The 17069-nt window shown below is 44.5% G+C and overlaps 1 protein-coding gene across 1 annotated transcript in view; it reads left to right on the top strand.

Moving 5' to 3' along the window:
- Positions 1–13442, top strand: part of LOC139384006 (vam6/Vps39-like protein) — a 38092-nt gene extending 24650 nt beyond the window's left edge. Inside the window, exons 17-24 of the mRNA XM_071128634.1 lie at positions 1523–1739; positions 1923–2051; positions 5319–5421; positions 7092–7137; positions 8927–9076; positions 9890–10024; positions 10828–10919; positions 11509–13442. Of these exons, the coding sequence (XP_070984735.1) occupies positions 1523–1739; positions 1923–2051; positions 5319–5421; positions 7092–7137; positions 8927–9076; positions 9890–10024; positions 10828–10919; positions 11509–11590 (954 nt within the window). The 3' untranslated portion in view covers positions 11591–13442. The remainder of the gene's footprint in view (positions 1–1522; positions 1740–1922; positions 2052–5318; positions 5422–7091; positions 7138–8926; positions 9077–9889; positions 10025–10827; positions 10920–11508) is intronic.
- The last annotated feature ends 3627 nt before the right edge of the window (positions 13443–17069 follow it).

Here is a 17069-nt window from a genome sequence, read left to right as displayed (position 1 = left end):
GATGTTATTGGTCACATGGTCAGCAGATGTTATTGGTCACATGGTCAGCAGATGTTATTGGTCACATGGTCAGCAGATGTTATTGGTCACATGGTCAGCAGATGTTATTGGTCACATGGTCAGCAGATGTTATTGGTCACATGGTTAGCAGATGTTATTGGTCACATGGTTAGCAGATGTTAATGTGAGTGTAGTGAAATGCTTGTGCTTCTAGTTCCGACCATGCAGTAATATCTAGAAAGTAATCTAACAATTCCCCAACAACTACCTAATACACACAAATCTAAAGGGGTGAATGAGAATATGTACATATAAATATATGGATGAGCGATGGCCGAGCGGCAAGCAAGATGCAGTAGATGGTATAGAGTACAGTATATACATATGAGATGAGTAATGTATGGTATGTAAACATTTATATAAAGTGGCATTGTTTAAAGTGGCTAGTGATACATTTTTACATTAATTTTTCCATTATTAAAGTGGCTGGAGTTGAGTCAGTGTGTTGGCAGCAGCCACTCAATGTTAGTGGTGGCTGTTTAACAGTCTGATGGCCTTGAGATAGAAGCTGTTTTTCAGTCTCTTGGTCCCAGCTTTGAGGCACCTGTACTGACCTCGCCTTCTGGATGATAGCGGGGTGAACAGGCAGTGGCTCGGGTGGTTGTTGTCCTTGATGATCTTTTTGGCCTAACTGTGACGTAGGTGTCATGGAGGGCAGGAAGTTTCCCCCGGTGATGCGTTGTGCAGACCTCACTACCCTCTGGAGAGCCTTACGGTTGTGGGCGGAGCAGTTGCCGTACCAGGCGGTGATACAGCCCGACAGGATGCTCTCGATTGTGCATCTGTAGAAGTTTGAGTGTTTTTGGTGACAAGCTAAATTTATTTTGAGTCAAATGGCGGTGTGCTTTACACCACTCCAGCCAACGCTTGGCATTGTGCGTGGTGATCTAAGGCTTGTGTGCGGCTGCTCAGCCATGGAAACCCATTTCATGGAGCTTCCGACAAACAGTTCTTGTTCTGATGTTGCTTTGGCAGTTTGGAACTCGGTAGTGAGGGTTGCAATCGAGGACATATGGCTTTTACGTGCTTCAGCACTCGGCGGTCCCGTTCTGTGAGCTGGTGTGGCCTACCACTTCGCGACTGAGCCGCTGTTGCTTCTAGACGTTTCCACTTCACAATAACAGCACTTACAGTTGACCGGACAGTTCTAGCAGGGCAGAAATCTTAACTGACTTGTTGGAAAGGTGGCATCCTATGACGCTGCCACGTTGAAAGTCACTAAGCTCTTCAGTAAGGGCCATTCTACTGACAATGTTTGTCTATGGAGATTGCATGGATGTGTGTTCGATTGTATACACCGGTCAACAACGGGTATGGCTGAAATAGCCAAATACACTCATTTAAAGGCGTGTTCACATACTTTTGAACATGTAGTGTACATACTAAGATACATTGATTCTCCATTGGGGAAAATGTAAATTCAGTATCACTATAGGTCATATACATATTGTTTCTGTCCCAGATCTTCACTGAGGACCTGACGGAGGTAGAGACCCTGCCCAGAGACAAGGTCCTGAACTTCCTGAAGGAGGGCTTTAAGGAGCTGACTATCCCCTACCTGGAGCACATCATACACGTCTGGGAGGAGACGGAGCCAGAGTTCCATAACGTCCTCATTCAGCTGTACCTGGAGAGGGTCCAGGGGCTCATGAAGCAGTACCTCAACTCCCTGCCCGAGGGTAAGACCTACTACAACATTTTTGGGGGGTGGGGTGGCCTAAGGAATATCTAGTATCATTGATCTATAACAGAAAAATAAGTAGTCCCAGCACACTGCCCTGTGGTACTCCACAGCCCCCAGCACACTGCCCTGAGGTACTCCACAGCTGGGATCTGTCTGTTCTGTCTTCCTTGTCCTGTAGGGGTTCCTGCAGTGGCTGCTGGGAAGGAGGAGGGGGACCTGGGAGAGTTTAGGAACAAGCTTCTATGTTTCCTGGAGGTCTCTACCAGCTACGAGCCTGGACGTCTTATCAGTGACTTCCCCTTTGACGGTAAGAATGGGATAGTTAGGTGGGGAAATATTAGATGAAGTTACATATTGCAATATTATTTTGGACGATATATTGATATGTTGACTCTCAAAGTATCGATTTGTACTTGCTAGGTAGCATTAGCTAGCGCTAGTTGTCTGTACATGCACCGAAACGGCAGTATTGTTCATCCTATAGCTTATTCTTCATCTTCTTTTGAAAAAGTGAGCCAACATGTTTTCAAGCACTTATTTCCATGACTCTTGTCGCTCTGCAGGAGACATACACTGAGTCTACAAAACATTATGAACACCTTCCTAATATTGAGTTGTACCCCCCCTAATGTCTGCAGAACAGCCTGAATTCGTCGGGACATGCACTCTACAAGGTGTCTAAAGCGTTCCACAGGGATGCTGGTCCATGTTGACTCTACAAGGTGTTGAAAGCGTTCCACAGGGATGCTGGCCCATGTTGACTCTACAAGGTGTTGAAAGCGTTCCACAGGGATGCTGGCCCATGTTGACTCTACAAGGTGTTGAAAGCGTTCCACAGGGATGCTGGCCCATGTTGACTCTACAAGGTGTTGAAAGCGTTCCACAGGGATGCTGGCCCATGTTGACTCTACAAGGTGTCTAAAGCGTTCCACAGGGATGCTGGCCCATGTTGACTCTACAAGATGTAGAAAGCGTTCCACAGGGATGCTGGCCCATGTTGACTCTACAAGATGTAGAAAGCGTTCCACAGGGATGCTGGCCCATGTTGACTCTACAAGGTGTCTAAAGCGTTCCACAGGGATGCTGGTCCATGTAGAATGCCACCCCTCAGAGCCTGGTTCCTCTCTAGGTTTCTTCCTAGGTTCCTGCCTTTCTAGGGAGTTTTTCCTAGCCAATGTGCTTCTACACCTGCATTGCTTGCTGTTTGGGGTTTTAAGCTGGGTTTCTGTACAGCACTTTGAGATATCAGCTGATGTAAGATATTTTATATTTGATTGATACACAATCCATGTCTCAAGGCTTAAAAATCCTTCTTTAACCTGTCTCCTCTTCATCTACACTGATTGAAGTGGATTTAACAGGTGACATCAATAAGAAATCATATCTTTCATCTGGATTCACCTGGTCAGTCTCATGGAAAGAGCAGCTGTTCCTAATGTTTTGTACACAATGTTTTGTACACTGTGTTTTGTACACTGAACAATATGTTTGAAACATCAAATCGCAGTATCGAATCGCAGTATCGAATCGCAGTATCGAATCGCATACATACATACAGAATCATGAGAATCACAATACATTGAGAATCACAATACATTGAGAATCACAATACATAGAGAATCATGAGAATCACAATACATAGAGAATCATGAGAATCACAATACATAGAGAATCACTATATATATATATAGAATCACAATACATAGAGAATCACTATATATATATATATAGAATCACAATACATCGAGAATCATGAGAATCACAATACATAAAGAATCATGAGAATCACAATGCATAGAGAATCATGAGAATCACAATGCATAGAGAATCACTATATATATATATAGAATCACAATACATAGAGAATCACTATATATATATATAGAATCACAATACATAGAGAATCACTATATATATATATATAGAATCACAATACATCGAGAATCATGAGAATCACAATACATAAAGAATCATGAGAATCACAATGCATAGAGAATCATGAGAATCACAATGCATAGAGAATCACTATATATATATATAGAATCACAATACATAGAGAATCATGAGAATCACAATACATAGAGAATTGATACTGGCCATCCATTCCCAGCCCTAGTGGTCATGGTAGAGGCGGTTGGTCTTGTCCTCTCTGACTGCTCTTAGTGATCGCATGCGGTCCTTTGGACGCAATGATTGTAAGTCGCTCTGGAGTGTTTGCTAAATAACTAAATGTATGCCATCTATGTCTATGCTGGTCCCAGATCTGTTTGGGCTGTCTTGTCAACTCCTATGGTCATTAACTAGCCTGGTCCCAGATCTGTTTGTGTTGTCCTGTCAACTCCTATGGTCGTTACCTAGCCTGGTCCCAGATCTGTTTGTGCTGTCTTGTCAACTCCTATGGTCATTACCTAGCCTGGTCCCAGATCTGTTTGTGCTGTCTTGTCAACTCCTATGGTCGTTACCTAGCCTGGTCCCAGATCTGTTTGTGCTGTCTTGTCAACTCATATGGTCGTTACCTAGTCTGGTCCCAGATCATACTATTATATTATAATTAAGTCTATGATTTGTTAGAGCAGTCTGACTGAGCGGTGGTAGGCAGCAGCAGGCTCGTAAGCATTCATTCAAACTTTACAGCGTTTGCCAGCAGCTCTTTGCAATGCTTGAAGCACAGCGCTGTTTATGACTTCAAGCCTATCAACTCCCGAGATTAGGCTGGTGTAACCGATGTGAAATGGCTAGCTAGTTAGCGGGGTGCGCGCTAACAGCGTTTCAAACGTCACTCGCTCTGAGACTTGGAATATTTATTCCCCTTGCTCTGCAAGTGCCGCGGCTTTTGTGGAGCGATGGGTAACGATGCTTCGAGGGTGGCTGTTGTCGATGTGTTCCTGGTTCGAGCCCAGGTAGGGGCGAGGAGAGGGACGGAAGCCATAACTGTTACACTGGCAATACTAAAGTGCCTATAAGAACATCCAATTGTCAAAGGTTAATGAAATACAAATGGTATAGAGGGAAATAGTCCTATAATTCCTATAATAACTACAACCTAAAACTTCTTACCTGGGAATATTGAAGACTCATGTTAAAAGGAACCACCAGCTTTCATATGTTCTCATGTTCTGAGCAAGGAACTGAAACGTTAGCTTTCTTACATGGCACATATTGCACTTTTACTTTCTTCTCCAACACTTTGTTTTTGCATTATTTAAACCAAATTGAACAGATTTCATTATTTACTTGAGACTAAATTGATTTTATTTATGTATTACTTCAAATAAAAATGTTCATTGTTCATTCAGTATTGTTGTAATTGTCATTATATATATATATTTTTTTTTTCAAAAAAAATCGACCGGCTCATCGGTGTCTGCTTTTTTTGGTCCTCCAATAATCGGTATCGCCGTTGAAAAATCATTATCAGTCGACCTCTAGTTCTAATATCCCATAAACCTTTGCTTAAATGAGAAAGAATTCTAAGCAATGGCACCAGCTATGCTAGTTGGCAACGACGCTGGTCCCATGACGCAACCGCACCCTGGGTGTCTTCAATCTAACCGTGCCATTTTGTCTGTGTCAGGTCTTCTGGAGGAGAGGGCCGTGCTGCTGGGTCGGATGGGGAAACACGAACAGGCCCTCTACATCTACGTACACGTCCTGAAGGACACACACATGGCAGAGGAGTGAGTACTACTGCCTAGACACACACACTGACTCGCACACGGTTGGTTAGCCTTTATTCCCCTCTGAAGTCCACTGAGACGCTTGTGCCAACAGGGAAAGGAGGCTTTTTTTTTCACCCGACTTGGCGACTTGGCTGTGGAAAGGGGAGGAGATTTAACACTTGCTCTTGTATCATGTGACCCCCCCCCGAAATAATCCTTGGACCAGTGTACATTTATGCAGATGGACTTGGAACACGACCACCAAGCCGCGCTTTTTAACACCTGGTTGCCAGCTGCACCAATGTGTCAGAGGAATCATTGTTAAACTGACGACTGAGGTCAGCCTGCAGGCGCCCGGCCCACCACAAGGAGTCGCTAGAGCGCCATGAGACAAGTACAGCCCACCCGGCCAAACCCTATTGGACTCCCGGTCACGAACCCCAGGCTGTAGTGATGCTGCAACACTGCGATGCAGTGCCTTAAACGGCTGCGCCGCTCGGGAGGCCTGACAATGACACGTTTAAATCTGTTTTCCACACAACTTTCAGGTTAAAAATATGACCTTTTTTGTCTGAGTTCTTCAGAAGCAAAGAGTTGGAGCTGATGCCTCGTTCCCCTTCCGAGCCAAATGCCACCTCCAGAATTGCTGTTGAGGAATAGGTATAATTATTTCAGTTCAGTTTAATAATTATTGAGGTATAATTATTTCAGTTTCTCCATCATAGAGATCCACCCCCCCCCCACCCCACCCGAACAAGGACACCCCTGTCAACCCAGGCCTTCCATAGAAATGGTTTCTTATCTATATTGAGCTTAGGATTCAGCCAGATTCCAGCTGAAAGATTTAAGTAGGGGTTGACCTTGAACCTAAGAGGTTCTTTTCCAAACCCACTGCATATGTGATGAGTCTGTGCCTCCTTTTGACAGCCGATATATCGTGAAGAGAAATGTTCTGACAGAGGAAGTTTTTAATTGAAAAACCAAGGTGGGACACGTTCTGGAGTTGGGGACAAGTGGGCCAAGTGCCTCGGGCTTAAAGCCTGATGGTATAACAGCGGATTTGGAATGCCAAGCCCACCCTGATCCACTTGCCTCTAACTTGCACAAGTTAAGCCTAGTGCATTTGTCATTCCAAATAAATAAAAAAAATTCTGAGATTATCAAACTGTTTTAAAAGTATATAAGGGGAGTTTTAATTGTCTGTGCTTAGACTCCAGAATTTAGACTGGAGATTACCTGTCCTATTGGCCCCATAATGAAAGAAACAGGTAGTCTCCAGTCCTATTGGCCCCATAATGAAAGAAACAGGTCGTCTCCAGTCCTATTGGCCCCATAATGAAAGAAACAGGTCATCTCCAGTCCTATTGGTCCCATAATGAAAGAAACAGGTAGTCTCCAGTCCTATTGGCCCCATAATGAAAGAAACAGGTCGTCTCCAGTCCTATTGGTCCCATAATGAAAGAAACAGGTCATCTCCAGTCCTATTGGTCCCATAATGAAAGAAACAGGTAGTCTCCAGTCCTATTGGTCCCAACGTTTTACTGAGGAAGGGAGTAGGACTACAGAAAGTCTCCCACTAAAACATCCAACCAGCCATTAACAACAACATGCTGATTCAAAACTCTTGTTGTGAATCGTCACGTGTTGTTATCTCACTCCAAGCTGATTTTGTGTTGCTCTCCCCTCAGGTACTGTCATAGGCATTATGACAAAGAGACGGACAGAAGCCAAGATGTGAGTAACCCCTTATGACTGACGCATACCTACATACCTGCCTCGTTAACCCTCTATATCTGTTAACCCAGTGGTACTATGATACAGGTGTACCTGTCTGTTAACCCAGTGGTACTATGATACAGGTGTACCTGTCTGTTAACCCAGTGGTACTATGATACAGGTGTACCTGTCTGTTAACCCAGTGGTACTATGATACAGGTGTACCTGTCTGCTAACCCAGTGGTACTATGATACAGGTGTACCTGTCTGTTAACCCAGTGGTACTATGATACAGGTGTACCTGTCTGCTAACCCAGTGGTACTATGATACAGGTGTACCTGTCTGTTAACCCAGTGGTATTATGATACAGGTGTACCTGTCTGTTAACCCAGTGGTACTATGATACAGGTATACCTGTCTGTTAACCCAGTGGTACTATGATACAGGTGTACCTGTCTGTTAACCCAGTGGTACTATGATACAGGTGTACCTGTCTGTTAACCCAGTGGTATTATGATACAGGTGTACCTGTCTGTTAACCCAGTGGTACTATGATACAGGTGTACCTGTCTGTTAACCCTCTATCTGTTAACCCAGTGGTACTATGATACAGGTGTACCTGTCTGTTAACCCAGTGGTACTATGATACAGGTGTACCTGTCTGTTAACCCAGTGGTACTATGATACAGGTGTACCTGTCTGTTAACCCAGTGGTACTATGATACAGGTGTACCTGTCTGTTAACCCAGTGGTACTATGATACAGGTGTACCTGTCTGTTAACCCAGTGGTACTATGATACAGGTGTACCTGTCTGTTAACCCAGTGGTACTATGATACAGGTGTACCTGTCTGTTAACCCAGTGGTATTATGATACAGGTGTACCTGTCTGTTAACCCAGTGGTACTATGATACAGGTGTACCTGTCTGTTAACCCTCTATCTGTTAACCCAGTGGTACTGTGATACAGGTGTACCTGTCTGTTAACCCAGTGGTACTATGATACAGGTGTACCTGTCTGCTAACCCAGTGGTACTATGATACAGGTGTACCTGTCTGTTAACCCAGTGGTACTATGATACAAGTGTACCTGTCTGTTAACCCAGTGGTACTATGATACAGGTGTACCTGTCTGTTAACCCAGTGGTACTATGATACAGGTGTACCTGTCTGCTAACCCAGTGGTACTATGATACAGGTGTACCTGTCTGTTAACCCAGTGGTACTATGATACAGGTGTACCTGTCTGTTAACCCAGTGGTACTATGATACAGGTGTACCTGTCTGCTAACCCAGTGGTACTATGATACAGGTGTACCTGTCTGTTAACCCAGTGGTACTATGATACAGGTGTACCTGTCTGTTAACCCAGTGGTATTATGATACAGGTGTACCTGTCTGTTAACCCAGTGGTATTATGATACAGGTGTACCTGTCTGCTAACCCAGTGGTATTATGATACAGGTGTACCTGTCTGTTAACCCAGTGGTATTATGATACAGGTGTACCTGTCTGCTAACCCAGTGGTACTATGATACAGGTGTACCTGTCTGTTAACCCAGTGGTACTATGATACAGGTGTACCTGTCTGTTAACCCAGTGGTACTATGATACAGGTGTACCTGTCTGTTAACCCAGTGGTATTATGATACAGGTGTACCTGTCTGTTAACCCAGTGGTATTATGATACAGGTGTACCTGTCTGTTAACCCAGTGGTATTATGATACAGGTGTACCTGTCTGTTAACCCAGTGGTATTATGATACAGGTGTACCTGTCTGTTAACCCAGTGGTATTATGATACAGGTGTACCTGTCTCTACTGCGCATGTACCTGTCCCCTCCTGACGTCCACTGTCTTGGGCCAATCAAAATGGAGCTGTTGGAGCCACAGGCCAATCTAATGGCAGCTCTACATGTCCTGGAGCTGCACCACAGCAAGCTGAATACAACTACGGTAGGTTGCACCACAGCAAGCTGAATACAACTACGGTAGGTTGCACCACAGCAAGCTGAATACAACTACGGTAGGTTGCACCACAGCAAGCTGAATACAACTACGGTAGGTTGCACCACAGCAAGCTGAATACAACTACGGTAGGTTGCACCACAGCAAGCTGAATACAACTACGGTAGGTTGCACCACAGCAAGCTGAATACAACTACGGTAGGTTGCATCACACCACAGCAAGCTGAATACAACTAAGGTAGGTTGCACCACAGCAAGCTGAATACAACTACGGTAGGTTGCATCACACCACAGCAAGCTGAATACAACTACGGTAGGTTGCATCACACCACAGCAAGATGAATACAACTACGGTAGGTTGCACCACACCACAGCAAGCTGAATACAACTACGGTAGGTTGCACCACACCACAGCAAGCTGAATACAACTACGGTAGGTTGCACCACAGCACAGCAAGATGAATACAACTAAGGTAGGTTGACTCAAATGATGTCAATTAGCCTATCAGAAGCTTCTAAAGCCATGACATCTTTTTCTGGAATTCTCCAAGCTGTTTAAAGGCACAGTCAACTTAGTGTATGTAAACTTCTGACCCACTGGAATTGTGATACAGTGAATTAGAAGTGGAATAATCTGTCTGTAAACAATTGTTGGAAAAATTATAAAAAAACTATAGTTTGTTAACAAGAAATTTGTGGAGTGGTTGAAAAACTAGTTTTAATGACTCCAACCTAAGTGTATGTAAACTTCCAACTTCAACTGTATCTAAATTATATATATATATTATATCTCTCCACCAGGCCATCGACCTGCTGCCAGCCAACACTCAGATCAGAGAGATCCGTGTGTTCCTGGAGAGTGTTCTGGAGGAGAAGGCTCAGAGGAAACGCTTTGACCAGGTCCTCAAGAGTCTGCTGCAGGCCGAGTTCCTACGGGTGAGAGAGAGAGAGAGAGAGACGCTCTGTGTGTTGGTGTCGTGTCCTATGTTACTGTCCTCTACCAGGACCTCTTTCAAAAACTTCAGAAGGAAGGGAGGAAGCTCTTGAGTTTGAAGGTAGACCTTGAAATACATCCACAGGTACACCTCCAATTGACTCAAATGATGTCAATTAACCTATCAGAAGCTTCTAAAGCCATGACATCATTTTCAGAGCTTCCTCCCTTCTGATGTTTGAGGAGAAGGTTGAAGGAAAGAGCAACAAGGAACTACCTTTGGAGATTCAACCCTGATGTCTGTTTGTGGTCTGTCTGATGTGTGTGATGTTTTTGGTGTGTGTGATGTTTTTGGTCTGTCTGACGTGTGGGATGTTTTTGGTCTGTCTGACGTGTGTGATGTTTTTGGTCTGTCTGGCGTGTGGGATGTTTTTGGTCTGTCTGACGTGTGTGATGTTTGTGGTCTGTCTGACGTGTGTGATGTTTGTGGTCTGTCTGACGTGTGATGTTTTTGGTCTGTCTGACGTGTGTGATGTTTTTGTTCTGTCTGACGTGTGGGATGTTTTTGGTCTGTCTGACGTGTGGGATGTTTTTGGTCTGTCTGACGTGTGTGATGTTTGTGGTCTGTCTGACGTGTGATGTTTTTGGTCTGTTTGACGTGTGTGATGTTTGTGGTCTGTCTGACGTGTGTGATGTTTGTGGTCTGTTTGACATGTGTGATGTTTTTGGTCTGTCTGACGTGTGTGATGTTTTTGGTCTGTCTGACTTGTGTGATGTTTTTGGTCTGTCTGACGTGTGTGTTTAGGTCCAGGAGGAACGTATCTTCCACCAACAGGTGAAGTGCATCATCACAGAGGAAAAGACCTGCAGGGTCTGTAAGAAGAAGATCGGAAACAGGTAAACTTTTTTTAATTTTACCCGGTAAATTGACTGAGAACACATTCTCATTTCCAGCAATGACCTGGGGAATAGTTACTGGGATGAATGAGTCAATTGTAAACTGGGGATGATCAGGTGGCCATGATGGTATGAGGGCCAGATTGGGGCTTTAGCCTGGACACCAGGGTTAACCCCCCCTACTCTTATGATAAGTGCCATGGGATCTTTAGTGACCTCAGACAGTCAGGACACCTGTTTCACGTCCCACCCGAAAGACAGCACCCTACACAGGGCAGTGTCCCCAATCACTGCCCTGGGGCATTGGGATATTTATTTTAGACCAGAGGAAAGAGTGCCTCCTACTGGCCCTCCAACACCACTTCCAGCAGCATCTGGTCTCCCATCCAGGGACCGACCAGGACCAACCCTGCTTAGCTTCAGAAGCAAGCCAGCAGTGGTATGCAGGGTGGTATGCTGCTGGCTATTCTAATATCAATGCTTTATAAACACCTATAACTATGTCATACATCCTTTAGTATGTGATAAAAACCTGTTGTAAATCTGTGGTAAAGGCTGTCTATGTACTAAAACACTCTGTCCTGTCCAGCGCCTTCGCCAGGTATCCCAACGGTGTTGTGGTTCATTACTTCTGCTGTAAGGACCGAGGGGTGTGTCCTACGGAGCAGTGACACCGCTACCCCCCCCCACCTGGACGCAAAGCACTCTGGGATACTAACAGACCAAACCGCCGTGTACTGAAATGACAGAATAGTTCCCTCCTGGGGACTTCGTGTTCGTAGCAGCACCCTGGAAGGCTGGGTTGAAACGACATCACAGCAGCTGGGATATTCAGGAGGAGAAGAGGACTCCATCTCCGGAACTCTGGCTGCTTCTCTCCGGAACTCTGGCTGCTTCTCTCCGGAACTCTGGCTGCTTCTCTCCGGAACTCTGGCTGCTTCTCTCCGGAACTCTGGCTGCTTCTCTCCGGAACTCTGGCTGCTTCTCTCCGGAACGAACTCTGGCTGCTTCTCTCCGGAACGAACTCTGGCTGCTTCTCTCCGGAACGAACTCTGGCTGCTTCTCTCCGGAACGAACTCTGGCTGCTTCTCTCCGGAACGAACTCTGGCTGCTTCTCTCCGGAACGAACTCTGGCTGCTTCTCTCCGGAACGAACTCTGGCTGCTTCTCTCCGGAACGAACTCTGGCTGCTTCTCTCCGGAACGAACTCTGGCTGCTTCTCTCCGGAACGAACTCTGGCTGCTTCTCTCCGGAACGAACTCTGGCTGCTTCTCTCCGGAACGAACTCTGGCTGCTTCTCTCCGGAACGAACTCTGGCTGCTTCTCTCCGGAACGAACTCTGGCTGCTTCTCTCCGGAACGAACTCTGGCTGCTTCTCTCTGGAACTGCTACCAGCTACCTATTCTGCCCCTGCTACCAGCTACCTATTCTGCCCCACATCCCCAGCTACCTATTCTGCCCCACAACCCCAGCTACCTGCTAAACTACAGTACCTGTAGCTATTCTACCAACTACTCTGCTACAGTGACTACTCTGCCCCCTCCCTCTCTCATCCTCAGAGTCTACTCAGTACGCTATAGAGACTATATAGACTAACTCTTATTCTCTGATGCCTTGTGACTTTTAAGAATGTCCTTAAAAGCAGCCATTTCTTTTCAGTTAGTGTTTGTTTCTGAGGGAATGGTTTTCATGTTTTCAGTTAGCGTGAGTTTCTGAGGGAATGGTTTTCAGTTAGCGTGTGTTTCTGGGGGATTGGTTTTCATGTTTTCAGTTAGCGTGTGTTTCTGAGGGAATGGTTTTCATGTTTTCAGTTAGCGTGTGTTTCTGAGGGAATGGTTTTCATTTAGCGTGTGTTTCTGAGGGAATGGTTTTCAGTTAGCGTGTGTTTCTGAGGGAATGGTTTTCAGTTAGCGTGTGTTTCTGAGGGAATGGTTTTCAGTTAGCGTGTGTTTCTGAGGGAATGGTTTTCAGTTAGCGTGTGTTTCTGAGGGAATGGTTTTCAGTTAGCGTGTGTTTCTGAGGGAATGGGTTAAAAAAACAGATTCAAACATAACGACTCCATTTCTAGCATGGTCCATTTGCACAAACACATTTTTCAGATCCGCTGCAGCGATATAACCTCTCCTGAAAACTTTTTTTTTTTTAGATCAACCTGTATTTGGATGTAGATCCACAGTTTCAAAATGTGTCTTTTTTAGTGATTGATACAATATATTCATTCATTTTTGGGAAAAACCTGAAAGAAAAATGATGTCGGCAGCTCAGCCCATGTTTCCTTATTCCAGAAGTGATCGGTGAAATGAAATGGTTCTGTCTTTATCACGAGTGTACGTCAGATTGGGATGAATCCCAAAATGGCACCCTATTCCATTTTATAGTGCACTACTATATAGGGTTCTATATAGGGTTCTGGTGAAAAGTAGTGCACTATATAGGGAATAGGGTGCCATTTTGGGATGCATATGCATTATATATGTCGCAGTTGTATCCTCGCAACATTGTAAATAAATACGTGCAGCATCAACCAACCGTCCATCTGTTTATTGAAGGAGATGTAGCTAGCTATACTCAACCAACCGTTCATATGTTTATTGAAGGAGATGTAGCTAGCTATACTCAACCAACCGTTCATCTGGTTATTGAAGGAGATGTAGCTAGCTATACTCAACCAACCGTTCATCTGGTTATTGAAGGAGATGTAGCTAGCTATACTCAACTGTTATATAAATATTCATACACATAGCTCATATAAACAAAGACATTCCGTCGTAAGAACACATACACCCAGCCATAAGACTGACCCCCTCTTCCTTGTAGAAACACACATTTCATCTCCCTCTACTGGCCGGTCCCAAGAGCAAAGGACTTTTGCTGTGCACCAATGGGGCCCGCTCTGGCTAGAGCAAGGCCCGCCTCCAACCCTCCGACCAGTCAAGAAGACCGAAACGACAAGACTCCACCTACTTTATTCTATGTATAAAAATGAATGTAACCGTAGTATAAGGCCTCTTTTTCACCTGGCTCCTTGCCGAGTTATGTGAACTAGGTCCGTGCACGTAAAACTGCGGGACAAGATATCTCTGACTCATTAAAACTGTCTTTTGTTACACCTGAAATCCACTCTGTCCAGCGTCGGTGATTTGGTCTCAACTCTCCAGTATTTAAACACTAACAGAACTTGGTAGCAGAGGATGGTTATTCTTGAATTCGATCTATTATAAGTTAGTGTGAGAGGACGAGACTGATCACGGCTAAAAAATCAGACGGAAGAGTGACTTCCCCAGCCATTCATCTTGCCTCAGGAAATCTGATCGGAGCGCTCTAGATAAAGGTGAGCAGAGCCCGTTATATCGAAATCTGCATATTGTATTATAGCCTAAACCAAATTTTGATCAGAAAGTACTGGGCGTGAGTATGAATCGGTGCCAAATTTTTACATAAGAACCTAAGACATTGATCGGGGAGATCTTGTTTTGCTCGTTTTTATTTTTTATTTGTATTTTTATTTTTTTATCAATTGGCCTATTATTAGAAGTGTAGTATGCATGTAAAAGATCCTATTAAATAAGTGCTTACTGTTTAATTGGTTGTGTTTTAGAAGTGTAGTATGCATGTAAAGGTTCCTATTGAATAAGTTCTAAACTGTTTAATTGGTTGTGTTTAGAGGTGTAGTTAATTAATAGATCGACTGAATCTGCATGTAAAAGATCCTATTGAATAAGTTGTAAACTGTTTAATTGGTTATGTTAGAGGTGTAGTCGAATAGATATAGGATATGTAAGTTTGGCCTTCCACAAGACAGAGATTGGGAATGATGTGGCTATTGCACATCAAACAATAAACATAATATGAACCAGAGTTGACATTCCATGATTTGGAGATGGGGGAAATTAAATTGAAAGAAACGTTTGTCGCGGAGTAGGTTGGGATACGTAACTGGGCTATTAGGCACACGTGCTGGTAGACAAAGCCACCTTAGTATCGAATGGCCGTGCAACTTTGATTGACAGCAGCCGGGCTGGAATACTGATTTTCGCTTTTTTCATTCCTGTTGATATTGCCTAAAGTTTAAAATTATTCTGACAATTGCTATAGAATCGCTCAAATTTACTGATATAAGTTCATAAAGGAAGTTACTGAATTGTTTACAGAAAGTATTTAAATAATTCACTGAACAACTCTTAGTTGTCTAGAAATTCTATCTATATTTCCTACAGAGCTAGAATTACTCTGAAAATTGTTATAGAACCGCATATATTCACTGATATATTGTTCCAAAAGGAAATCGCTGAATCATTTCTAGAAAATACCTAAACGAATCGCTGAACAAATTCAAATAAAATACCGGAGAAACACACACGTGGCGGGCGTCACATACTGATAACCCCCTTTGTATGCGAGGGTGGGGGTGGAAGAGATAAGCCATAGCCAGTACAGCAGTACATCCCTGGTCTCGACCAGGGACGGGCTAAGCATACAACGATAGAAATAAACACCACATAGTAAGGATTGAATATACCTAAATAACGCATTATACACATTATCAGACGACTTAGATAAAATGTCTGCAGCCATCACGCCCAAACAAATGATTGCAGTAGAAACTCAAGACCAAGGGGAGCAGCCAGATAACACTCAGATCGTGGCACAGACTGTCTCTCAGATGATCCAACAGCAGGCAGCCCCACCACCCCATTACCCTCCCCCACAGCGGTATATCCTGCAACGGCAACGGGCTCAACGAGGCCCCTACACTGGACCATACAGAGGGGGAAACTACCAGTGGTATAACTGCGGAATTCCCGGTCACTATGCCAGATATTGCACGAAACCACTCTCCCCGCAGCAACAGCAATGGAGAGAAAGAGAAAGAGGACGTGGAGGGGCACCAGGAAGAGGAAGAGGAAGAGGACCCTCTCCTAGACACATGCAGCAGGAGCAGCAAGATTACAACCAACCCTCCCACTTCAACACCTGATCGCCCAGTAAGAATGATGAGGATGCCACTCCTGCCGATGACCACACTGTCTGAAGCCCAAGAAGTGTACTGGCTAAAATGCCTACCCACAGGGCCTGCCACCACTCACATCCAGTTTAAGTTCAACCAACTGAAAGCTCAAATCTACACTCTGCACCCATATAAGACTCCCCAAGCTGAGATCCATTGCACACTCAATGCAACAGAAACTGATGACTGTCTCTACACTGCAGACTGGGACGAAGACATGATGCACCTGACCCCACCTATCAGGTGTTGTACCATTGGGTGTGGCCTAGAGGGGGTGGCAGCACCGGTCATCCTACGATCAAGGAACCTCCATGCACCCCTGGCCTGGACGGCTGAAGCATCAACAGCCATAGCACTCCTGAAAACATATCTATCAGTGGCAGCAGCTCTGACTGCACCTGACTACAAGAACAAGTTCCATTTGGATGTTTCTGAAAGGGAAGGATTCACCTCATCCGTCCTATTCCAGAAACAAGAGGGGGAGAGAAGGGTCTTGATGTACTACTCTTCAAACTTGACCACATTGAGGTAGGACAGTCAACATGCTCCAGATACGTTGCTGCAGTAGCAAAAGCTATTGAAAAAACAGCTCACCTCGTGATGTCACCCTTCAATCAGCCATCATCCCTCAACCAGCATCGGCCAAATTAGCTGAAATCATCGGATTGACGCAGGTCCTCATCAGAGGAAAAGGAAAGACTGAATATCTATACAGACTCAGCCCATGCCCATGAAGCAGGCCACACTGATGGACCCAGAACTTTTATGAGAAACACATGGCCCCACACACGAAGGCAAACTAAAGACCATCCAAAAAGGCCTCGCACATCTGGTGGCACCCTCACATAAAAAATATGACTGACTTATTTTATGACGATGATTTATTTTGTGACGAATGCAATGTTTGTGACAGACACAACCCAAAGAAACCACATCGAACACCAATGGGCTCATACTTAATACCTAATGCATGTTTTCAGGATATTAGTATAGACTACACCGACATGGGCCCCGACAATTTATCTAAAGGCAAACGCTATCTCCTAGTTATAGTTGATAGGTTCTCCAAATGGGTAGAGGCAATACTAACAAAAGGGGAGGATGCTAGGTCAGTCTTTGAGTGGCTACAAACCAAACTAATAC

The sequence above is a fragment of the Oncorhynchus clarkii genome, chromosome 25 (genome assembly GCF_045791955.1).
Source record: "Oncorhynchus clarkii lewisi isolate Uvic-CL-2024 chromosome 25, UVic_Ocla_1.0, whole genome shotgun sequence".
NCBI lineage: Eukaryota > Metazoa > Chordata > Actinopteri > Salmoniformes > Salmonidae > Oncorhynchus > Oncorhynchus clarkii.
Note: the sequence above shows the minus strand (reverse complement) of the source record. Positions and strands in the feature narration are given on the sequence as shown.